The sequence below is a fragment of the Pleuronectes platessa genome, chromosome 7 (genome assembly GCF_947347685.1).
Source record: "Pleuronectes platessa chromosome 7, fPlePla1.1, whole genome shotgun sequence".
In the NCBI taxonomy this organism is placed as follows: Eukaryota; Metazoa; Chordata; class Actinopteri; order Pleuronectiformes; family Pleuronectidae; genus Pleuronectes; species Pleuronectes platessa.
Genome location: NC_070632.1, coordinates 15,207,245 through 15,232,689, shown reverse-complemented (window position 1 = coordinate 15,232,689; position 25,445 = coordinate 15,207,245). Strand labels below are relative to the sequence as shown.

General features: G+C 46.0%; 1 protein-coding gene across 1 annotated transcript; it reads right to left on the bottom strand.

The window, feature by feature from the left end:
* Positions 1 to 5,343: 5,343 nt before the first annotated feature.
* Positions 5,344 to 25,155, bottom strand: smad6b (SMAD family member 6b). Its single transcript, XM_053426058.1, has 4 exons — positions 23,483 to 25,155; positions 20,509 to 20,565; positions 19,781 to 19,858; positions 5,344 to 6,246 (listed from the first exon to the last, which is right to left on the bottom strand). Exons 1-4 carry the CDS (start codon positions 24,279 to 24,281, stop codon positions 5,705 to 5,707), a joined length of 1,476 nt encoding a protein of 491 aa, XP_053282033.1. The 5' UTR covers positions 24,282 to 25,155; the 3' UTR covers positions 5,344 to 5,704.
* Between the last annotated feature and the right edge of the window lie 290 nt (positions 25,156 to 25,445).

Genomic DNA, 25,445 nt, shown 5'->3' with positions numbered 1-25,445 from the left:
TTAAGCTCTGGCATCTGCTAAATGAAGATCTCACTACGCACGAGAAGCAGAATGAGCATCGAGGGGGAACTGCATCAGTGACTGTTTAATGAGAGCGAGTGCAGACCACAGCCTCACTCACATTCCTTCACCGAAATCAACTAAGTCCCACTTTTTACTGAATGGCCATGTGTGTCACTTTAAGTGGAATCACTTCACATTTGACCACTTTTTTGTTTGAAACACAGGATGATTATCTACCACAGGATCTTTCTTTATAGTCCAGCGTTGGTTACTAAAGGAATCGATTTTAGGAGAGAGACGTAACTCTGAGAATATGATGAGAAGATTGACATCCCGGTCTGTACACTAAATAATGACAGGAAACCGAGGTAAACAAATACTTTCAGTCAAACAAAATCCCCTTCAAAGCTCAGTGATATATGGACTTATATGTATTGTGTTAAATAGTGAGCTTAAGAGATGTTGGTAAAAAGATTTTCATATTTCCAGACGGAACCAGGCTGTTTCCAGTCCAAAGCTAAACTGAGCTAATCTACAATAAGCTGCTGGTTAAAGACGTCACAGTGGTATCAGATTTTTCATCTGACTCTTGGCAGGATAGCACATTAGCGAGTTTCACAACATGTCAGCCTACTTTCTGTGTAATAAACCAGCAGAATGATTCAGTTTTCAGAAAGTTGCACCGTGCAAACAAAAGTGTGAGAGCAGGCCTGGATGAGAGTCGTTGCTGTGCAGTCCACATGAAATGGGGCTCGGTGCAGGCAGAGAAACATAACACAACAGAAACATCGACGTGGACATCTCGGCTCCTGAGGAGCAGAGGAAGAAAGCCCACATGGCCGAGCCTAACCACCTCGGCAGCTCCAGCGGCCCAATCAGCCCCAGTCCACAGAACCACCGGCACTGCAGGCCAAACCTCAGACTGGAAGCTTGGAAGGCAAAGCAGTGTGACTGCATTTCCTGAGTCCACCCCATTTAAACTCACAATATGGAACATATTAGAAGCCCTGCAGGAAAAAAAAGGGGGCCGCGTTCCTAGATCTTCTCTTTTACAGCCCCTCGGAAAAAAAAACTCTGAAAGGACAAACTGGGCCTGTGGAAAAAAGTTGTTGAGCTCTTGGAGAGATCAACGGGCACGACATACTTTAATATAAAGGATAACTTCTCAAAACATGTGAGACTCTATTCAAAGAATCACATTTACAAAAAAACTAAGTCAGGCACAACCACAACCATGCAGCCATAAAGTATGTATCAGCAGAAGAACAGCACAATGAATTTATGTGCCACTGCCTCCAAATGTAGATGGAGGGGTCTGGAGGGATTTGATTAGAGACAATAAAGCAACTCTATGAAGGGCTGGTATTAAATTATTGGAAATTCTTGAGACGATATCACACAGAACTCAGCAAACACATGTTTTCTTCTTATCAGGGAAACTTTTTAGGTCGACGGACCGAGGAAGACAAAAAAGAAGCTTCTCTTAAGAAGCTTTAAGTAATGTCTGGTCTGATGTGTTTAAGTAAAGACAGGGTGTGACTTTACGCTGCCTGCTTCAGCTTTTTACTATTTTAAAAGCAGAATTTGTAATCATCGACATCAGGTTTTTGTAGAAACATCTGCAGATCCCGAGTTAGGCCGACTGTGTTTCTATGATACGAGTTCGACAAGGGGAGGAAGGAATAGGCTGCTGATAAATGTTGTCAGGATTGAGCCTAAGGGTGTGTGTGTGTGTGTGTGTGTGCTCACTGTGGCATTCTTTTAACCTCTGTGGAAACTCACTAAAATAAATCCTTTTCGTACGTCAGAGAGGCCCCTGTGCACCCTGTAATTACCAAAGGGAGGGTGGGATCTGCAGAGGAGCATCACAACCGCGCTGCTTTTGGCTTCTGAAAAAGAAAAACCACCTAAATGCTTACTCAATGGTCTGTTCCAAGCTCGGTTAAAAAAGAGGCCTGCACAGTAGCAGAATCATGGTTTGCCATCAGGGAGACGCAAATAACACACAAAAATGTCGTCCGGGAAGCAAAATGAAGCAGCGGCGGCTCAAAGTAGAGACGCGATGCACACCTGAACAGACGAAGAGGAACGCAGCCCACACCAGAGCACAGACACATCAGACACGCCGCGTCTCATCGGCCGTCTTAAACTCAAGTCTATTAAGGGTGGAAAAGAAAACCACCCAAAAGAATACGGTCTTTCCCTTTTCCCGACCTGCCCCGCGCGCCGGCCCATAATCCCCTCCGAGAGCCGTGGATCCCCTGTGCACTGGCATGTGTCAGCACGCCCTGTAAGTGGCGAGCATGGCAGCTGCGAGGAGCCGTAATTAACACCCTCAGCCAAGGTGAGAAGACTTCCCTGGGCCGGCGTTCACGAGAGAAAGAGGGAGACAGAGAGAAGCGAGGGAGAGCAGGAAGTGTTTCGGGAGCTCTGTGTAATCTCCCCCTGTGTTTTCAAAAGGTGCTATTACCTCACTGCGCTTTTACCGGGGCCAGATGTGCAGGACGGGGTTGATCAGCTTGTGTGTCCGTTCTAACTCCCACAAAAAAAAGCTCTTCTTCTAAGATCTATCGTTATTGTCACATTTAACCGAGGGATTGTTTTTACCGACGTGCTCACCTTTTGTTCCACGGGAGCAGATCAACTTAGCGACTTGATTGTTGCCGTCAGAACTCACTGCTTTGCTGCCAACTGAGAACCCAGAACCAGGCCTTAGGAGAAGCTCACAGACAAGAAACTACAGTCGGAGGAATGCGATGAGGCTTTGGCAGGACTCAAGTGATAATAACAAGGTTTCCGAATTCAGAGTTTTAAAAAAAGACGTCGTCCGCGCACACACACACACTCAGACTCATATTTGCACATGGACACAAATCCGGATATGTGTCCCCGTGTAGCATTTCCGTGCGCTTCGTGTTTTGCATGGCTGTGATGAGTAGCAGCCACGGTTGTTTTCTCCCCGACATCCGTTTCCAATCAGTGCGGCGCTGCAACTAGAGCTCGGCGTGTCATAAACAGTGGAACAAAATGGCGGCTTGGCGGTGGTTTAGGGGGACTCAGACCGACTTCTCCAGAAAATGATTGAGGGCTGCAGCCTGTTAATCAATACCATTCCTGAGCTCATGGAGCGCACAAAGCTGCTTAAATGGCTCCCCGCCCCCCAAGCCCCCCCCCCACTCCCCTACGTCTTGCCCAGAGTTGCAGTCGTCCTGCCACAACTATTCCGGTCCTGGAGCGGACTGGAGCAGGCGCCTTCCCGGAGATGCAGCAGCTTCAGTCGATGTGTGATGTCGCCTGGCCCTCTCCCCCAGGCCTGTCTCATTAGGCCCCCTCTCGTACCCTCTGTGGTGGCTTGTGAAATCTGCCCACTATGTGTCTTAGCTTCTCGCCACCCCATATAATTGTCTGCCAGTTCCTCTCCAGTGGTGATGTGGGCCCTTTTTCCCATAACAGAGACACAAAGGAGCGGGATAATGGCCCCCAGTTGCATGGAAGAGAGCGGAGGCAGAGGCGGAGTGGAGCCACTCCTCTCTGCTGTTTGAACTCTGCTCAGTCTTGGCTCCAGACAGGCAGCGGGCCTGGAGGAGGCCGTCTGAGCCCTCGTGAAGGAGGGGAAGGACAGAGACGCTGCACACAACAGCACACCGGACTGGAAAGCAGCATTTTCGATGAGAAAACACGAGCGCCTGTCATGAAAGAAAGAACCTCTTCTCGCCATCTCTCTGCCCGACTCACACAGTTCACAAACTGCTCACATAAAAAGCTCATCCAGCAGTTTTGAATGCCCTCTTCTAAAAAAAAAAAACGCATATCCCTGTAACAGCACAGTTCAGCGCTCATTGAACCAGAATTAGTGTGTTACTGAATGCCTCCATTGCTGAATGTTGGCAGAGACCTCCGCCCCCCCCCCTCCTCCTCCTCCTGACTACCACCACCGCCAATCTGACAACCCAACACCAGCAATTATGAAGGAAGCCAGCTAAAACCACATCCACCTTGGCTGTAGTTTTTAAGATTCCAGTAGGCTTGTAAAACTCCTTGGTTTCTCTGCATACATTCCAGTATCACTGCGCCGGTTTCACGGTGCCGCATCCCTGCTCGGTTATAACACCGTCCATTGTCAGACACGCTGGCTGCGGAGGCCCGAGCCCGGCGACCACGAGCCAGCGATGATGTGCTGAATTAGGAACACCTTTGGGAAGCGTGGCCTAAATTGCTGAGCTCGGGGAGTTTCATCATTTCCTCCTACACTGTCCTCTACTGCTTCATCTCCTCTTAGTCCTCGTTACTTGGGTTCCTTTGGACCTCAAGGACATGTGGATCCGCTGAGGTCGAAATATAAACATCAGTTATCTGCTTAGGTCTTTGACTTTACCACTCCATGCCTATAACTAATGACTAAATCACTCTATTCCTCAAAATAATCATCCTGATTTAACAGCCTGGATCGTTCTCTGACTCGCAAAGTTGCGAGTAGAGTCTCAGCTCTTTTCTTTAAATCATCTGCTCGAACACTAAGCAGGAAAAGTTGATCTCAACCCTTGACCTACTTGTCACCAAAGATCATCTACTTAGGGGTCATCCATCCTGCCTCGTTTTCGCTTGAAAATGCATTAGCTCTGCTAGAGATTTGTCCGGTGTCAACATTACTCCATAGTTTTAGAGCCACTAAAACAGAAAAGTTTGGAAATGCCGCTGGCTCCATTTTAGTCTGGACGGGAAAAAAAGTTTGGAAATGATGACGTAGACACTCACAACCACTTGCTAATTGGGTCTGTTCGGTCAGGACATAGCCCGACCCCCCTTCCGGGAGATTAGCCTTAGTATTAGCCTCCACTACCAGTGTAGAACGCAGCATGGATAATTTATTACCACTGCTGCTGACCCTGTTGTCTTTGCTAACAGCTGTTCTGCATTTTACAAAGATACAACTGCTTACGAGTCAAGCTACTATTCGAGCAATCTTCGACGATTCCTCAACAACCAAATGATTCCTGCTTACACCTGCACGCTCATGCCCACTGTATGTGTGGTCACGTGATATGTTTTTTTTAGGTATGTAGTATGGACTGGAATAAAATTGATTATGAGCCAAAACCCTCTTATGGACAGGGATTCCTTTAAACTTCGTCGTATGGATACAGCCTTGGTATAAAGATGGTGGTGGATTCAGATTTGTGATGGTTTGGATTTCAGACCCATCACAACAGGTAGGGTTTAGCATACTGGTGTCCTCTATAACTGAAGTACCAATACGCTTGGGAATATACCTTTAATAAGCATTAAGAGTGAAAAGTTGTTTAATAAACCAAGTGCTAAAGATACAGACCAGACAAAGTATTAATATGCGAATACTTTATTATCAATGTGTGAATGGTGTTAGCTTTTTGTCTGGATATTAATAGTATATGAAAACTATACATCAAATCCAGGCTCATCCTAATTTTGCTGTATAATTTCTCAAGTTGGTATTGAAAGATTCTTTATCTTTATATATATTTATATATATAATATATATAAGCCAAAGTGCATTTTCCATTTTTTTCCTCTTGTCCATATACACATTGCACCATACATAAATAATTACATTGTAAAAATGACTCCGTATTTACAAGTATAATATATATTTCATATAATATATAAAACTTTATATTAAATCTAGGTAGATGATATTTGGGATAGTTTATGGGGTCCGTCTGTGTTATCTATGGTTGTTGAGGAGGATCTCCAGCCAGCAGGGGCAGGAGGTGATGAACTGTCTTGAGTAGCAGGGGCCCCAGCCCTTAGCAAAGCTGATGCGCACACTGTTGGGGTCGTAGGGTCCATCCATGAGGTCCGCCTCTGTGGTGTGCCTCAGGAGGCTCGAGCGCTCATAGTCAAATACCTTGATGGAGTAGCCAGGCATCACCTTTCGCACCACCAGAGTTCTGCTGCTGGGCATGTCCAGAGTAGGGGAGTTGACAAATATAGGGTGCTCGCTGCGGTTATACGCCCACACACCGTCCGGCTCTTTGCTGAGGAGGATGCCGTAGCCGATTTTGCCTCGTGTGCGCTGTACGGTGCTGCTCCGGTGTTCCAGGTTGAGCTGGCCCAGGCAGAAGCCCGTGCCCTGAGGTAGATCGTAGAAGATGCTGACGGAGTGCTCATACACTGTGTAGAGGCGACCCACACGTGTGCGGTGCTCCCAGTACGCCACGTTACACCAGTGGCTCTGCTTAGGGGCATCAGGCGACATACTGGCATCTAGAGGAGCCACAGAGTGAGAGAGAGAGAGAGAGAGTCATTAAACAAAACATAAACAAAAGCAAACAGGGCCAGTAAAAAGGAAGGCTTGAGTTTTAAGGGATTAGCTATCTCTTTTTATTGTTCAGAGCAGATGGCCAAACTATAAATACTGACGGAGGCACTGTATTGAAATCTAAGCCTTGTATAAATACCACTGCATGCACATCCGTCTCACACACACACACACACACACACGGCATTCTATACATATCCTGGCGGTGGAGGGTGTAGCGAGGTCAATCTGAAGTCCTGAATTTCCCTGCTCTGCCTCAAGAGGGCACTGTAATGATTAAACTCTGACCACCCAGCACAGAGCCCTGGTTCAGCTGCTCACACATGCACTTTCAAAACACATCATGTGTAATAGAATCAATTCAGGATTACACACAGTGTTTGGACTGAAACTTGACAAAAATAAGTCCCTTCAGTCGTGTGACAGACTGACAATGTTCTTACTGTTTAATAAACCCAGCACTGCTCCAAACAAAACACGCGTTTCTTCTTACAGTGGGACAAAGTTGGCATCTCATTCCTAAACATCTCTGTCCAGTAAATTAGCTTGTTAATTCAGTTTTCATGGCTGCAGTCTGTGAACTCTTTTCAGTGACAGCCCCCGGCACTCCACAGTGAGTTACTGCTCCCTAGGTAGACTTCTATTTTCACCGTACTGAACAGACACCACTGCTGACTGCTCTCAGACGCTGCTACAGTCCACACCGCTCATAGCTGTCACACACTCAAGTCGCTCATAAAAATCTGCCACATGACGAGCGGAGAGAGGAAGTACCAGAGTTCCATGATGTCACATCCGTCTCTTCACCCTTTCCTCCTGGAGAATGAGGGTGCCTCTTTCTCCTCTTCCCTCATCTTCTTCACATTCCACAAGAGTGGGGGTGACGGCAGAGGGCCAGGCAGGGGGTCCCCCTCCCCCTCCACCAAGCTCTTCCCCCTGCTGTGGGCCCAGGGACGGCATTCAGCTCCCTGACAACTTAGCACAAGCCCGTGACCCGCTGACCCCCCAGCCTTCATGCTATCAGCTCCCATTAACTCACACACAGAGTGATGCCATTATTTTGCTTCAGAGAGTCTATTGGCACAGAGGATTTAAAGCCTGGGCCTGTGGCCCCATTCCTTTCAGTCTCTCTGCTCTCAGGGCTTAATGACCGCCCGCCCCATTAACAAATGCCTTTAAGGTGGAGCATCGCAGATCCACACAAACCAAATGTCTCACTCACCTCCCACCAAACTAAACCTTTCTGCTGAGTGACCCACACAAGTAAAGTTTATTCAGAGATTAGCAACAAAACTTTGACCAGACCTGCACAGACAAAGAGCCTGACTGGTTCAAGGCTCTCTGAGTGTGAGTGACTGAGCGAGCGAGCAAGTGAGCGAGAGAGAGCGAGAGCGAGAGAGCGAGAGAGAGAGAGAATGTGTGGGGTGCGGGGGAAGCTGCAGACAGACTCTCTGTGTGTTTGCGCACACAGTGATGGCTGAAATGACCCCCTCTCTTCAGGGGCCCCAACATGCATGTGCCATTAGTGAATTCCACACTCCAGCTCCTCCACTCTGAGCTCAGCTTTTACTGCAGTGTGGCTCGGCCGCACAAAGAACTCAGCACCCAACTTGTTTATGGCCCTCTATTGTCTCAAATCAAACGGAGCCCACACATCAAGGTAAACTCACTTTGAAACTGTGCGCACAAACACAAAGAACCAAATGGCTACAGTCTCTTCCTTTTTTAGATGGAAGGACAACAGCAAAAACTATGTGGTCGACGGTATCTAGTTTTTACACGTCTCCTGCAACGGAGGTAGCCAGTGAGACTGCGAGGACCAGGAAGAGGAATGAGCAGGACAAAGGTTAGAAATGTATCTAATGTTAAGCCTGAGGGAAGACAATGAGCACACCATGAGCCAGGCCTTTTCCTGTCGCTCTGTTCTGCTGAGCGTCTACGTGTGTCTGTGCGCACATGTGTCTGTTTGGAGGAGGAAGAAAATCAGCCGGCGTGTTTGTGTTTTCATCCTGAACTGTGTTTTGTCTAGGTGTGGCGGGGGGGCGCTGAGGTGACTGCTCTGACAGAGGAACTCATTAGGATCTATTTTACAGCGCAGAGCGACCATCAATAGTCCAACTGTTTGGACACCATCACCACAGCAACTAATGCCTCCACGCCAGAGCTCACACTGGCTCCTGCTCAGTCTTCTAGGTTTTTAAGGAAGCATTGTTTCTTCAGCCGTGTTTGGATGTTCAGTAAATATTTATCTACCTTTTCCAAATTGACATAATACAGACAGAAGCCAGGTTTAATTATGAGTATATGACGCAGATACAGGTTTGGCCAGGGCTCAGACCAAACCTAAAAGTCAGACATGAGGCAAAGGGAGGGCGTGCATCTCCCTCCTTCTGACCACAGCAGCGACACCCAACTCCCTTTAACTTCATGTTGGGCTTTCCGAGGGTCTCTTCAGGGCGGAGCCACGATGGACTGGGAGCAATTACTGGTGCTCTGCATCCATTTAACCCTGCCACCTTTTAACAGCTCCGTTTACCCATTAGAATAGTGGCGCATGTTATTATTGTTATTTTATTCTCAAAAGCCTCTTCTCTTAGTGTCACTCTCAGAGTCAATGGATACAGCCACAACATGGCTGCTCCACTTCCTCTTCCCGTAGCCACAGGCAATGATCTGAGCTCAGATCAGCTCCCACGCTACTAGTATCACAAAAGTGTAGATACATACAGTAGCTCTGTGGAAAATATTTAGTCTGAAAGTTTCCATAGCCATACAGATGCAGAATAAAGTGGCTACTAGTGGTCTAGCACTACGATAAGGACAGTCTCTGTTTGGCTTCATTCGAGTGTTATGAAATAAGCAAACAGATACAACACAATATAAAAAGCCCATTCACACATTTCATTGATTTAAAAGTAGCTTTGTAGATGCCTGTAGCTGCACGTACTGCATGTCTCTGTACAATCACAGAGTAAATAAGAGATATTTAACCAACGCTGCTCCAGAAAGCCTTCGGCGTTGGATTTCTATGACAAGGCATGAGCTCCATTGAAACATGTGAAAATGTAGCTTTTCAGTTTACCTCTGGTTGGCCTGATTGGAGGAATTCAGAAAATCAAAAGCAGGAAATAAGATCTGACAACAAACACAGAGAGAAAGCAAACAGTGACAGACGCAGACAGGATTTGAAATGTCAGCTACAAGTGGTCTTGATTTGACAAGTCACTATGGCGCATGGAAAATGAGAGCCGACGAAGGAGGTTTAGATCAGATCCTGACTGATATATTGGTACTGGCATTAATGTAAAAAAAAAAATCTTTATGATAATAAAAAAAAGTTTCATATATTGTTTTCTGTTACTTTTACTGTTACTTAATATATTTCTCCATTTAACACAACCTGCCCAAGCACATTTCATGTAGAAAAATGCAGATAACACAGCTATGAGTTTCTTTCACTCCAGGGCAAGTCTGGGTAGTACTGCTAAGTACACAAAAATGGGGGTTTGAAAGTTTCAATGGCAATCCTTGATGATCATCCAGTAATGCTTTTAAAGACAGCATGAAAAGGGGGGGGGGGGGGGGGGGGCAGAGGGAGAGGCAGAGCTGCCCCGGGGTAAACACAGCTCTGCAGCCTTGGAGTGAGATGAATGGGAGGCCGAGTGTCAGGGACAGGCAGACAAACAACAGCTTCCCCTCCGTGCAAACATTTCCCCACCAAGCTCTGTGGCCACCTCCATTATACATCATCTCTCCTAATCCAGAGCATGGAGCAGAGCTGAACTCCAAAACTTTGCTGAGGTAAGAAAAAGAAAAACACTATTTCCAGTCCCTTTAAGCAGCACATTCAAGAGGAGGGAAGCAGCAAGGAGAGGAGGGGGAGCAGCAGTCTCTCATCCTGTGCCAAGGATTAGATTCCCCTCCAGCTATTAGACTCGACCAATGAACTAGTCTCGCATAGCCAGACCTATCTCCATAGCGCTGTGTCAGCACTAGATAATTATCTGACTGCACCTAATATCATTCTGCTATAGAAAGAAAACGATCGGGCTTGTTTGTATTTCTTCAAACCAATCAACATGCAGGATGCAGTGACAGCGCCCCTGCAAAACGGTGTTGAGGTGGAACTTGTTTAGGTGGAACGTTTGCCCTTGGGCAGGGGCGAGCACTGTTGTTAAATGGCTGATTCCTCACAAAGAAAATACAACAAAACGTATGCTAATGGAGTCATTGCACAGTTCAAATCTACCTCCAAACTTGCAAGTGTCAGGGTGTAGGTTGTTAACCTGGAGGCTGCTGTTGCTTCTCGAAGCAAGAGGAGGTTGATAATGCTGCCAGGCTGGAAGTGGAAGGGGAGGATAATGACACCTGATATAGGTGCAGGTTTATATGCTTAAGATAAACTGAGAGGAAAACTGTGCCTACGTTTTATTATTTGTTAGATTTGAATTTCATTTAGAAGCAAACTACTAAGTGGAATGAAAGCAAAAGCCCCCCCCCACAATACCAGAGTATGATATGGCTTTCATTCTGCAGACAAAGGTTCCTACAGAAAGACTGTAACCCCTGAGCAGGCCACATTTAGGCTGGCGTCTGAGCTATCGCTGCCATCAAAGTCGGCTTTATCAGACAGACACGCTAACTGGAGCTGCTCTTATATGTCTATGGATTTTTCTCCCTGAGGTCTGGCCTTTCTCTGCCGAGAGAGGGAGAGAGGACGAGAGAGATAGCAAGAGAGGGAGAGAGATATGCTTGGAGAAAACACTGTGGGAGCCCGAGAAACCGAATCCAGTCACTAAGCCGGGCTGGTCACAATGGGAAAGCTTTACATTGTCATCCACTTCCTCTCCACTTTCCCTCTGTTTCTGTTTCAGGATGACCCCATGAGGGAGGAAAAGTGCTGTACCCTTGATAACAGATAACAGAATCCATAAATTAAATCAATAAACAACAGAGTTGTAAAACTCACAGGAAGCTAAGGAGGCTAATATGGAGGAGCCGTCTGGGTGCGCCGGTATAAGGCCACTGGTTAGAGGGTTTTGAGGCTCCGTTTCTTTTAAGGGGAAGAGAATGTGCTGCTCATTTCCTCCAAAGCTCTGCAGTGTGTCAGAGACATAGAACACAAGTGATGGTGGCGGGGCAAGCGAGGCCTTATGGGAGTCTTTCAGGGCATGTAAAGGCCCAGTGAGAACTGTGGGGGATGTTTGTGGATGTCATATCCACAGGCAGCGTTAAAGGCCAGCGGAGTCTGCGAGAGCACCGAAAGCAAAACACTCAGGGAACATCCTGCTGGGTGGCTGTGGCCTTTCACCTCCTCATACAACCTATCTGCTTGTGTATGTGTGTGTGCACGCGCGAGTGTGTTTGTTTGCGAGTGTGTGACGGAGTTTCGAGCCAAGTCGGCTGGGGCGTTTTGAGTCGTGGAGACCCTGCACATTCCTGAACACATGCCACGCCCCCCCGCCCCCCCCTCCTCGCTGTGCCTCCTAACTTCCTACTCTGGTTAGGCCTGTGGGGGGTTTGGGTGCACCAAGAAGGTTGCTTACTTTCGTGTCCTTCAGCCGTCTTGTTCGGTGATAACATCTCACCAAATCACGTCTTCTGAGAAGATGTGTCGTTAGTTTGGTCTTTGAACTAAACTTTGAACTATTCCTCTGTTTTAATTTATATATTTCTTCAGAGTTGACGCACTTTTCTTCAAGGAAAAGCTCGACCCTACATAATGGTGGAAGCCGACGTTAGCTGGCCTGTATACTCAAGCTATGTTGAAGGCTTGGTTTCAAATGAACAATAACAAGGAACTCTATCATTACAACTTATATTAGTCTGACTAATTTAAGGCGAAAGGCAGGTATTTGGTTTCCAACGGACTGGGAGGTGGAGCATCAATGATGGACAGAGTTGCTGTTCAAACAATGGTTTCCTATTGATCGGCCCAGTGGATCAGAGTCTGTGAGGAGAATGTGTTCTGTCAGGATAATGTGGCACCAGAGTTTCTGTTTCAATCACAACACTTGCTGGGCTGTAACCCACACTGCTCCACCGCGGGCACCCAGACACCAGCTCCCTAAACAAAGACAACTGTTTCCCTCATCTCCGACAAGTCTGCCCGTTCACGACTAAGAAGACATTCATTAAAAATGCAAGAGTGAACATTTCCAATAATTCACTAAGTCCTTCCCTGTCAACATCTGCAAAAAATCTTGAAGTTAAAGGGAATGGCAGGATTTCATTAAGTAAATTATGTGCTGGCAGTCACAGAGAGGGGAAGAGGGGGAAGCTACAGCCAGACCTCTAATCTAAACCGTACCCTGAAATGCGACAGCCTGACTGCACGTACTGAGCTGCACAGCCAAGACTTCAGTAATACACACAAATAAAAGATAAGTAAAACACACATTGCAAAAGTCAATGCGATTTTCCCTGGTGAACAATATCAATGAGAAATTTCCTATGAGCATGTTTACGACTTGTAAATACAACTCGCAAAACCCTGGTCCAAGAATATAATTTACTTTGTCGAGTTGTAGTCTGTGTACAACCTGAGGACATACCCTTGTACGTGCTTAGGAAAGAGAATACCTCGGTGTGAAGAGTGAGGTAAGCCACTGTAAACTATGTATTATCAGCATTGATTTGTGAGTCCATCACTCAAAATAAAAGTTTTCTGTGAAGATTAAAAAGCATCAGCTTTTAGGCAAAAGATCAGAGGGAAATTATGTCAATCATTCTTGGCTCCATGTTCGGACACAGGAGTGGAATGAAGACAGCAGATCAAGTTCAAGATAAGGACAGAGGAAAAAAAACTCAAGTGACTGTCTCTCAGTTTACACGTGTATAGTGGTGAGAAAATGAAGCAGACCTCGATACGCTGGGAGTTTACTGTTCATCCATCCACAATGAGCTCCTCTCCTTTCCCTGTGGCTGTAAAAGGCTTGTGTAGAGATGTCGAATGACATGGGCCCCTACAGTTAATCCACACACAGCTTTCTGGAGGCTCAAGAATGCACCGTCTATTCTGAGTTTTAAAAATACTGTCAACCAAAGGTTCAAGCACAACTGTCAATGCTCCTCTGGGGAGAAAGGGGGAAAAACATCTTAAATCTATTTTCGCCGGCAATCAAACCACAGGCCTAAATCATAGCTGGCCAAGGCCAGTGTCTGGATTTATAATTGTGGGTAAAACAGTCAGAAAAAAACAGCATCCACAACTGGCATCTCCTTCACTACTCTTTGCCAGGCAATGCAAAGCTAGCACATTTACAGTTGCGAGCTCAAACAGAGTATTGTTCCCCCTCTCAGTCTTGTGAGGAGGCACACTAAAACACTAAACCAACAGTTGGACATTCCATACATTTTTAATGGCATTGCACGCTCCTTATTTGTTGCTGTAACCCTGTGCCCTGAGCTGAATGAATGGGGCTATTGGTGGAGGCTGGAGCTGCGCTGTGGTGTGAAGAGGGAGAAGATGGCAACAGCAGTCTTCCACAGGATGAGCTCACTCACTTTGTTTGCTAAGGTAGAATATGGGGCAAGAATTATAGCCCGAGCACACGTCCTGTTATTTCTTCTGACTTTATTTTCTCTCTGTGTGGCAAGTCCCAAAATGAAACACAGTCCACATTATCCTGCAGGAGCACAGCACACTGTGCAAATTCAGATGACAAGCACAACACTGTGAGCCCAGACTCACAGGCACGTATGAGGCTGTAGATTAATCTTTATTAATCTTGAGCCCTTCAGAAGTCAAACACCCAGCAGCACTGGCACCACACGGGTTTGCCAAGCAGACACAGATAAATACTAAGCTCAGCAGGTTTGTTTCTGTTGACATGTAAGTTTCGGGCTACTCTGCTTTAGATTAGCACGGCTTTCACTCTGCACATAGAGGTCACATTACCTCACCACGTCTAGGAACTGTGACGCTGGTTCTGACGGGAAAGTCAACTCCAAGAGCAAATTTTGTGTAAAAAAAAACCACAATGACGACGACACTCCCTCCTTTCAAGTCTATGGGACAATTTAAGATGATGAAAAGTGCTTAGTTCAAACTTACATTTACACCATCCCGACACAGACGGCCCACACCGCTAATAATTTTCATCTATAAACCTAAAGTAAGGCTGGTTGTAAATGCCGTAATACATATTGTTAATGAGCTTATACGTCACACATATTGTTGAGCATTCTGCGCAGGATCTTCAATGTCATAACGCCTGCCAGAAAAACTTGAAAGTGGACAATGCTGAGAAAGGGAAAATCAAAAAAGGGCTTATCGCTCTCATCAATGGCGCTCTTTCTATGTGTATGTGTGTGTGTGTTAGGTAAGGGGAAATGGAAGCCAGCCTCCCAGGACAGGAACGGATACTTAAGACGAGGACTGTGGGTACAAGCTCTACGCCACTGCAGAGCGAACACAGCACAAGACCCTTCAGGATGTAAAGCTACAACCCTCCGCCCTTAAAATGGACTCTTGTAAACTGGATATGACAAACGGGTGAGGAGAGCCCCCTCACGTCCCCCGAGATGCTGGCCTTCTCTTCAACATTCCTCAGTCTCCCCCCGCTGTCAAAGGGGCAATTCACCGCCCTGCATTGCTACAAAACCCAGGCAGCTTTTTAAAACAGGATGTTTGTCTGAGGCCTCCTTCCCCTCAAATAAACAATCCGCAAAACCTGATTTCGGGAGGCAGGGTGGAAGCACTCGAGTCACATTATTTCCACATCCCGTATCCTGGAGCATTGGGGCTCCTGAGGGACTGTGGGCGGCCAGGCGCTGGGAAGTCTCAGGGCTGCGGTGGAAACCTGAGGCCATGTGCCAGGCTGCAGGGGGAGATGAACCCAGGCTGCCTCGCTCTGGGGTCTGTGGGACGGAGGAGGGGGATCATGCCTCGAGGTGGGGAGGGGGACATTGCTGACATGCTCATGCAGTTGTCACTCCACCTGATCGTACCTCTGTCCGCACATTGCAGAGTCAGAATGCAGCCACGGCAAAAGAGCATGTCCGCACACTGGGAAAGAGATACTGTTTGCACTCAACACACCACATACTAAAGTGATGCAGAAAGAATAGAGTTACAGGATGATAAATTGTAGTGTTCAGCTGAATATGATGGTTCCTGAGCTATAAATGTATCATTAAGCCACCTTATGTCACTCAGCATCACACGTACACCCAGGGAAGACATGAAATAGACTTCAAAGGTCCATTCATAAAACACTGAGGCCCCTGCAACAAACTGAAGACATGATCTGACGTGCAAGCAAACACAACAAGATATTTCAGAGCAAATTAGATTTGCAATCAATCACCAATCCTTTCGGATGTGTACAGCAGATATGATATTTAATTAGAGTTGGCAGAAGTGGAATCACATGCCTTCAAAGTCAGATCAAAAAGTATAGGTCCAGTCTAATCTGCTTTTATCAAGAGAAGCATCACATGCCTGAATTGGTCTAATCATTCCTTGCATTTTCAGGATCATTTCTGACTCTGGTACAGACAGCGTGAACGGTTTGATGCCGAGTGCTGGCCTCTTCCTGACACAGACAGGCAGGCTGCGATTAGTATTGACTGCACAATTTAATTTGCTTTGCTCTTGCTTGTGAATGTATGTCAGTATGCATCTGGACGTATATGAGGAGTGGACGGAAGAAACATAGACTTAAAAACGTATCAACAAAAGCTTTACACATGTGTTTTTGTTGTCCCAGTGCCTGCGTAAACTGGACCTTCCCTGAGCAAATGGTTCAGTGCCTCATATAAGGGTCCTTCCTATCCATCTGCTAACTGCCTTGTTCTGCCTGGAAGAAGCAGTCAATACCAGAATGGACCTAACACAGGGTCGGTCTGCACTAGAGACATCCAAAGAGACAGAGCTGACCCCCTCTCCAGAGACTGGCCAGCATGTGGAGGGAGATTACAGTGTGGGAACCCTGACTACCTGCTGTTGCCCCTCTTGCCTGTATTAAATATAGTCTGTGAGTGCGGCTTGGACTGAACCTGTCTGAGCCTGAGAGAAAACTAACCAGGCCTGAAAGGCATTCTTTCTTGTGTGCCCAAACATGACTTGAGCCAAGTTTCTTCCTCGATTACAGGCATATACAGTGTAAAAAAGTCAAGTAGAGAGCCCGGCCAATGTAACGTAACCGAATCCGAATATCATTTCAACACGTTGTGTAATCCATGTCCAGCAACTCTCCATCTCCTTCCACCTCTCCGGTCCAAAAGAAAATAAGACTATATGAAAAGGAAATTGACTCAGGTCAACCTGCAGTTCCTCTGTTTACTTGATCCTATACGAATCTCAGTGACCCCTAGACTCTCAAATGTGATCTAAACTCACACCAACATGTACACAAAGTGACAAATTCCTCTGGGTTGGTTGAGGACGCATCCTCAGATGACTGAAGAATGCAGGCAGACCTGGAGCCATGATCTTATCCTGGTCTGATCCGGGCACAGAGGAAAGCTCTGCATCATTAATAGTACATTAATACATTTAATACGAGTAATCACTACACAAAGTGACCCTTATCTTCAAAGCCTGAAATTCAGAAGTAGAAACACAAGGTCATCTGGGCATGGCTCCTCATAATAAAGATAATAAAAAGATATAAAGAGCTGACCAAAGCAGCGTTGTAATGAAACAGAGCCCCCAATGTCAGAGACAATGTGAGTGACATAATGAAGTTAGAGTGTCGGGGGAAAACACTCCCTCAGACAGTCATACAGGAAGCAATGAGACCTGCTTCAAAGAGCTTCACTCTGATGACCACACGACCAGGCCCAGGCTGTGAGGAAACAGGTGTGTGGACAGACACCAGCACAGGCACATTCCCTCACACACACACATACACACACAGCACCGAGGTACCATTCCAAAGCTGTGCCCTCTCGTGACGTAAACACACACCACAGAATGCCTGGTGCGGCTGTTTGTGACACACCAATGTTTAAATAAATGATTGGGAATATTCTAAATGTCTTTCGCCGATAATTACCTAAAAGTATGAGTATTAAGGCTCAGAAATTAATGAAATAATGTGCACGTGAGGAAGCTTTTTAAGACTGCATGCTTAAGAACATTTTTAAACGACTGTAAGAATCCGCCAGAGGGAGCAGACAAATCTGAACTCAACTCTAACCTTAATTCAACACTGTAAATACTAAATAGTATTGATTTCGAGACATATTCTTGATTAACATGGTACCAAGTAATGCAAAGCAGCAGGAAAGCTACTTTCCAAATTTCTATGAAATGATACCTTCTCGACACTGTTTGAAGTGGTAGAACAAGCTTGTCTACAGAACCATCCCCTCTGATTAGTTTCTCTGCCATTGTGTGTTGCAGAAGAATGCTCAGCGGGTATTTATGTAGCCCCGGGCTGCAGACTGAGGTTGATTATTTGACTCCGACACACCCACCCACCCAGTGCCCCCCAGACTTGCTTTTAAGAGGTTTACTTGTTCCTGCAAGAGGGGTGTAGCCTGGATCCCATACAACTCTGGTTACATGCTTACACCCTCTCTACCTGTGCTGAGGGGGAGATTAACAGGGAACGTCATCTCCAACTATACACATTCAGCACAGGATAACCTGAAAACACGCATTACAGGCCTGCATGCTGAAGCAGAAATAAGCAGGCTTTGTGAGGAGGACTTCAGGCTCCTGGTTTGGCTAAACGAGGTGAAATACTTGGTAGAGATTCTGAATCCCTGATGAGATGCTCATGTTTTCTTTCACTCAACGCGGACTTCGTTTTTGTATCTAAAATCAAATAACCGTCACGCAGTCCAAATGCAACACGATCAGAGACAAACTGACTACGCAAATTAACTCCCAGCAAGGACAACGGACCCCCCGCAGAGCGCTGGTCATTCTCCTCTCCTTTTCCAAGTTGCTGAGTGTGGCACAGCCGATGCAGAGCGATCTGACCCAGTCTGTACAAGCAGCAACACAGTTTGAAGAAACCAAAGCCTAGCATGTCTAGATCCTCCCTCCTCACCACAGTCTCTGAGGAATTGTGGTGCGGGCTCTGACAAGCCCCTCATTTGTTGACTCAGGGAGTGTCGCCGAGCCATGCTGAGGTGGTGACAGCATGTGTACCGGGGAGGAGGGGGCCTTGGCAGTGAATACTTCACTGCCAGGTAGCCATGTCAACTCCTCAGTGTCCAGGCCTCGGAGCCATGGCAGAAACTTTAACAGCGAGCTCCAAAATAAGGGCTCTGACTCCCCCTGTCCACACGATACTATGCATGCTGACTGTAGCCCTAGAAAGGAGGGGGGGTGGGCGTGCTTAACTCTTTGCCATGAGAAAGGAGAGTTTCGTTTCAAATCAGAGGACAGGACTGTTTCTACTCACTTCCTCTGGTATGGCCCCATTCACAGGAGCAACTCCATTTCCCTGAACCCACCCCTCCCTGCAGCCCACTTACAGCCAGGCGAGATAGAGTCGTACGTGTGAGTGTCCGTGCACATGCATGTGCACAGCTCTGTGTGCTTGTGAGTTTCTGAGTGAGCTTGGATCTTATTACAGTTTGATCCCACTCAAATATTTCTGAAAGAAAAACAGAGGAGGGGAGGCCAGCTCTGTGGCCAATGCACACGCCCCGCTGAACCTCTGCACCGCTCACAATGAAACCTTTATCTTAAGAGCCGGGACTGTTCATAATGGCCCTTAATGAGAAAGAATAAAGAACAACATCTAAATTAAATTACCAATGAAAATGTGCGCATTCATCCAGATACACTCAACAGCTACACAGAGTACAGCTCTGAACTGTGTTACAGAACCTGATCTTCATTCAGACATTTTAAAGAAAAACAAGACACTGTTGTAACTTTTAAATGGCAAACGATTCATACATTGCTCCCTAATTTGTATTATTCTTACTCCAAAATAAAGTTCATGCAAGTACTTATTGTTTGTGTGGAAAAGTATTTTATTACTCAAACTATCAATTTAACTTTTAGTTAAGCCCTTCAATGTCATGATTTTGTTTTAATCAAACAATTTAGTAATAATTTAAATGACTCATTAAGTGAAAGCTATTCTCCTATAATATGAAAGAAATTACTCTTCATTCAGGTAACTTGAATGACACACTACACCACACCAGTGCCACTACTTCAGCATAAACATCATCTTGGGGATATATCCAAAATCAAGTCAGGAAAGAAATAAAGTTGAAATACTAATGTCTCATATATATATCCCATAGTCACACTCCCTACTATGCATCATATAGCATACTAAACTATACAGCATATCACAACAGAAAAAATCCCCATTAATCTTACAACAGATACAGCATAACAAGGACAAATGAACTTGACTGATGACTTCAGTATTTACTGACGGGCTCCCTCTGGGATTATAAACCTTTGGTAATAATGAATGTCTAAAATCAGAGTGAAACATTTCGAATATCAACTCCTTTTATGGAGAGTGACGACGGTTGGAGTAACACACCCACCTGAGAATTCCCCCGGTGTGATGTTTGGTGAGCTGGCGGCCTCGGTTTCAGTGTAAGACAATGTGGAGTCTGACAGATCTGTGGAGGAATAAAACAGAAGTTAACCCTCCATTTTCTGACAGCAACATTTGCTTCTCCTAACACAGCAGCTACTCCTGTTTACGTCTGAAACTTATTCTTATTTCCTATCGAATTCAAAACGATTAACACCATTTTGGGCTTCATCCCCACAGTGGATAACCTGGCACTTCACTGACAGGCTCTACCTGATGACATCCTTCACTAAATGCCAGCAGAAACCTCAGCCGTACTCAGGCTTGCAGCCCCAGCTCGCAGCCAGGCTCCAGAGTCCCAGCAGCTCACAGTACATACTGCCCACACCATATTGCCCACACTGGCTCTGGCTGGCATGCTGACATTATGCCACATGCTGGCGCAGGTCTCATCTCAAAGCTACCATGCAGTTAGCTTGTAACCGTGCCCAACTACAGCCATTTAAATTCTCCACATTGCTCGTATGCCTTTCTGCTTTTCTTTCTGCTGCAAAGGAACCACAACAAAAGACTCATATTTACTTGTGATGTTTAAAAATACAAGAATCAAGTAATTACAGCTATGCAACCTATCAATTATTAATATCAAATCCAAATGAAGATCAATAACAGAGGATGAAATGCAAGGCGTGATTCAGTTGATACACACAGTTCATCTTTGTGTTGGTCACTCACCCAGTGGCTTGTGTTCTTCATTGGGGGAAAGCCTCGAATAAGGAGGTGGGGGTGACTCTGTAACACAAAACAGTCAGGTTAAACTCACGCCCTGATAAAGATCAAGACAAACACACACACACGCAAGAACAAACACACACATTTTAAAGGTGTTTTAAATTCTAAGAGGATCTATCCGACATTTAAAAAACCCTGGACTGATAGAAGTGTAAGAAAATAAGGAGAAATCTTCCGGTAAAAATATTCAGCGGCTGGTTCACTGTGAGGCAAAACTTAGACAATAATTACTGCTCTTATGCTGTTAACACCACATAGTACTTGTGTTTCATTCTGCAGTAATACAAACTTAACTGAGTATTGTTTTTATATCTTGTGTGCAGTTATTGTCAGAAGACTTTGATAAATGCCTTCACAGCCAGCCACAATAGGAGCTTCAACACACAACCCACAACAGATCCATTTCAGAGTCGACAGCAGGACACGTCTTAACTCTTACAGCTTTGTGTCTGCACCACAAACGCAGATCATTTTGCTCAGGATCCAGTTAAATAAAGTGAATAAAGCCGACAGAGAAGTGCATGTCTGCTTCTGTTATTTAATCACATATTATTCAACTGAAGCAGTAATAACTACGACCACACACTAACCACGACTTTTAGTTAGTAGTTGAGTAAATGGAGTAGATCTCTGCTTTTTAACTTCACTGCGTTTCAAGGCCTTTGACTTTATCTCGTAAAAAACAGGAGAAATGAAGAGAATAACTTGCACAAGAAGGAAAGGAAAAAAGAAAGAAAACTTTGCGAGCACACTGTGACCTCGCCTACAGGGAAAAGGGGAAGGAGAAAAGCATAATAGCAGCGGGTCCTTTAAGAGTGGCGGCAGTAATTGCCAGGATCTGAACTCAGTCACTCAGATACACAGCTAGTCAGTCTGGCGCCAGTAGTATGCAAACTGTATATTATCACCACTCCTTCACCTAAATAGCATGAGGGGACCTTCTTAGGACAAAAGGGCTTTTAAAGCGCAACTTGAAACTGATCTCATTGGAAAAGTATAATGCCTGGCTAAATAAAAGGAAAAAGTTTTTGTTCGCTTCAATCCAAGCTCTCTTCCTAACATTGTAAACTGTTTTATTCTTTTAAAAAGTCTTATATGAAACCGATGCCTGGGGTTTACTTTCAAATAATTCAACAAACCAAACAAGTAGATTTAATTACAGTTGAAAATGTCTTGTTTTTAGGATAGGTTAGACTTTGTTTCACTAAGAGTTAAAAAGGTTTTACAATTAAAATCTGTCTCATGAAAGGAGTGTTATTCTTATACAATTCCATACTTTCATTCCCTTGTGCAAACAACGTAAAAAAAACAGTGGTTAAGGTCTTGATTCACAGCCCCCCTTCTTGAATAGCATGAAAGAAATACCAGCTCTATTTGGCCACGCATGAGCGCATGTGAGCTATGCGTACTACAAGCCTTAGTCCCAATATGGGGTATGTGCTTCTCTCCCTCTTCTTATAATTCATCTTGCTAGTTTCAGTGGAAAGAAACACACACAGCATCGCCTGACATCCTCATCAGTAGGGGCACTAACCAAACACTCCGTCTATCCAAACCAGCAAACACCACGCAACCTTTATGGAGCTCTTTATAATACTGATCAGTTTGTACTGTGCACACTATAATTCCCCACATTTGCGTGCTCCAAATTCAGATATTGCTGGACTTCTGACTTAAGAGCGTGTCGCCGCCAGCTGGCCCTAGAAAACAAGAATGTTATGGAAAATCCTCCACCCGTGCCAGTGAGAAAGCAGAAATACTGACGCTTGCGTCTTTACACATGATACCATGCGTTGTCATCAGGTCAGCGGGGTCGAGTGGCCCGGTGGTTAAGGTGTGCCAAATCGCAGGCCTGTCCCCTGCCAAAATGTAATCTGTTTAATATAGGTCAGGAAGGTTCTGCCATAGATGAGTCATTGATGGTGGAAAACAAAGCTCTGCTCCTTCACCACACCACCAACTACACTGACACACACAAATCTCAGTGTGTGTCTATACATTCAAGTGGTATACAGGTCATACCCTGTTGATGGCATTGGCCTACATGGCAATTACCCTTCAGGAAAGAGAGGCAAGAACAGCTGTATTGACAATCACACTCACAACAATGACATGTTCTCATACAGACGTCATGTACTGGGTGTTATTAAGGAATCCACTGAAGATTTAAACAGAGGAGCTGTAAAGACAAGACAACACCAACACCTTAAAATGAAGGGTCCAGTTGTCACAGGGCAGTGTGAGTGGTCCTCTGTTTTATCACCAAACTATATTCAAATGCAACTTTCCAAGCAACTTTAAAAGGCAAACGACAACATCTTACATGCATTTTGATATTATTTTCCTCAAATATACCGAACACAAATACTCCAGGTAGCATCAGCATAGGACCAAGCGGACATTTTCTGTCCACCTTAGCTCAGAGGGATATTATTATTGTTCACCTTGCCATAAGGATGACCTTAGTAATCATTAACTATTTAATCAAATGACCAGCCATTCTCTATCTCAGTGTGTAAAAGTAAGCCAAACAACAGTAGAAAAATAAAACAGACTGCCTGAATATAGTTTTCAATTTTAAATCATGAAAAGTTAATTTTTGCCTTGGAATGATGAATATGACCTTTTCAGTTCTCTTTATTATATCTCGGGTGTAATCATTTGGAAATATCTGAAATGCATGTTGACCAAATAGGCCTACTGTAAAACTGCATCTGTAGGATTCAATTCTACAGTCCTCGAACATGAGCATTTTACAAGAAATGTGTCCTGAATGAAAACTACAAAGAGAGAAAGAGGAAACCTGGGCAGAACATCACAGACCCGGAGGCCTTACAGTTGGCTGCTGTTGGACTATAGGAAGCTGCATGGAGCTGGGTGCTACACGCAGACTGTGTGTGTTGGCAGACGCTCTTACCTGGCCCACAGAGCCGGCTGTAGTGATAGGGGTTGCAGCAAACTGACGGACCGTCCAATTCCCCAAAACTCTTACACTCACAGAGCGGTTTGAGCTGGGCCGAGTGCTGGAGGTCGGACCAGCGGTACAGTTTACACACGAGCAGCTGTGGGGATGCCACATGGCCGCCCAACCTCAGCTCTGTCCGGGGAAGCAACACACAGTCGCTCGGCATCCCTCCCCTGGACTCCACCGCCTCCAGTAAGGTATCCAGCGCCCTCTCCTTTAGCCGCTTCAGGAGAGAGTATGTGGCGGACTTAAGTTCTTGATCCAACACGGTGCGCGGCATCGCCTCCTGCGCCTCGGGAGAGCCGCTATTCCGAGGTCCTAGGCTCCTCAGCGCGAAGTGACACGACCCCGGATCCGCGGTCCCCTGCGCCGTCTCCGGGCCCCTGAGCTCGGTGTGGTCCCGGTCTTTGAACAAGCAGCACGTCACTGTCCTGCACTCGCTGTCCTGCACGGATCGGGGGCTCCCGTGCGCCTGGACGCACACCGCGCCCCCATCTTGGTCCGACGTGACCCCCGAGCCCCTGCTCTCCGCGGGGCTCCGAGTGCACAGCCCCCCCGTGTCCCCTGCGTGAGACCCGCTCGGGGTCATCGGTCTGAACTCCGTTTTGGGAATCTTCTCCGGGTTGTTGCAGTACAGATCGTCCCTGCAGCCCTCACCAGTTTGGCCATTTCCATCTTCCCCTTCTCTATCTGGGATCAAACGGCTTCTCCAGAGTCGCCGCACAAGACCTGAGCGTTTCGTCCTGAACATACGACAACTTGAAAATCGAGATGGGGTCTTTTTATGAATGTTTTCAATCTACAGATATCGGGATATTACAGACACTTTGACGGTCGGTGCAAAACATTAATGTGTGCGGAGCGCCGTGCGGTGCATGCACAGCCGAGCGACGAGCAGTGCTGGCGAACCCGCAACATTAGACTCAAGGCTGTTTTGTTGCATCTACAACAACGCAACCGCGCAATAAATGCACCGCAACATTCCGATCACAATGCATTCATTTAGCCGATTAATCCGATTACAGCGAAATCGGCTGAAAAGTGTGATTTTATAATCCAGGTACCGCAGCGGAATGGACTCGTTAAACCTCTGTTACGCACGAATGAAAGAAAGCGGAGTACACAATGAGATAACATAACCCACTTAGAAACATAATCCAGAAGCAGCAGCCTTCTTCATGAGACCGACTCGAACAGTTCAGGACTTTTGACAGCCCCAGGTTCTACTTTCTAACCGGCACGCAGCGCATGAGGTACTTCGAGGAGGTTTAATCCCAGGGAAATGCACTAGAAGTCCGGGTCCTTCAGATGTCTGTGCACCTCTTCTTCTTCTTCTTTCTGAAACAATCCCAACAAAATATCCATGCGAGCTGACGCTACACGGAGAGGATCAATCCGGGGCCGAGTCGCGCTCCTGCTGCTCCACTCAGTTCTAAAGCAAACTGCAGCACGGATCCCTTTCTTTCTCCGTTTCGCTCTTTTTCTTTTTTTCCCCCCACTCTTCCTCACACACACACACACACACATGCACACGCACGCACGTACGCACACACACATATACACACACACACACGCGGGGCCCCCGAGGAGAGCGGTGGAGCCATTGGCTGACTACCATCATGTGCTAGTCTAGACACTTTGGCGGCTGTGAGCTGCACTGATTGTTGCGCAAACAAGGTTTCAAGTTTCTTAACTCTTAAAGGCGAAACACCCACCTCTCTCGTTTTAAGTTAAAGTTACTGAAACTTATTTACATCCACTGCATCCGCTATACGTGTAGGATGTGACAGGATCTGAGCGGGGAGGGGGGGAAATACCTTTCAAGTAGAGGAGTGGGTTCTTTTTTTTTTTTTTGAATCACCAATGAAAAGTATATTTAAACTTTAGGCACTGGTTGGGAAATGTTTGAGGTGTC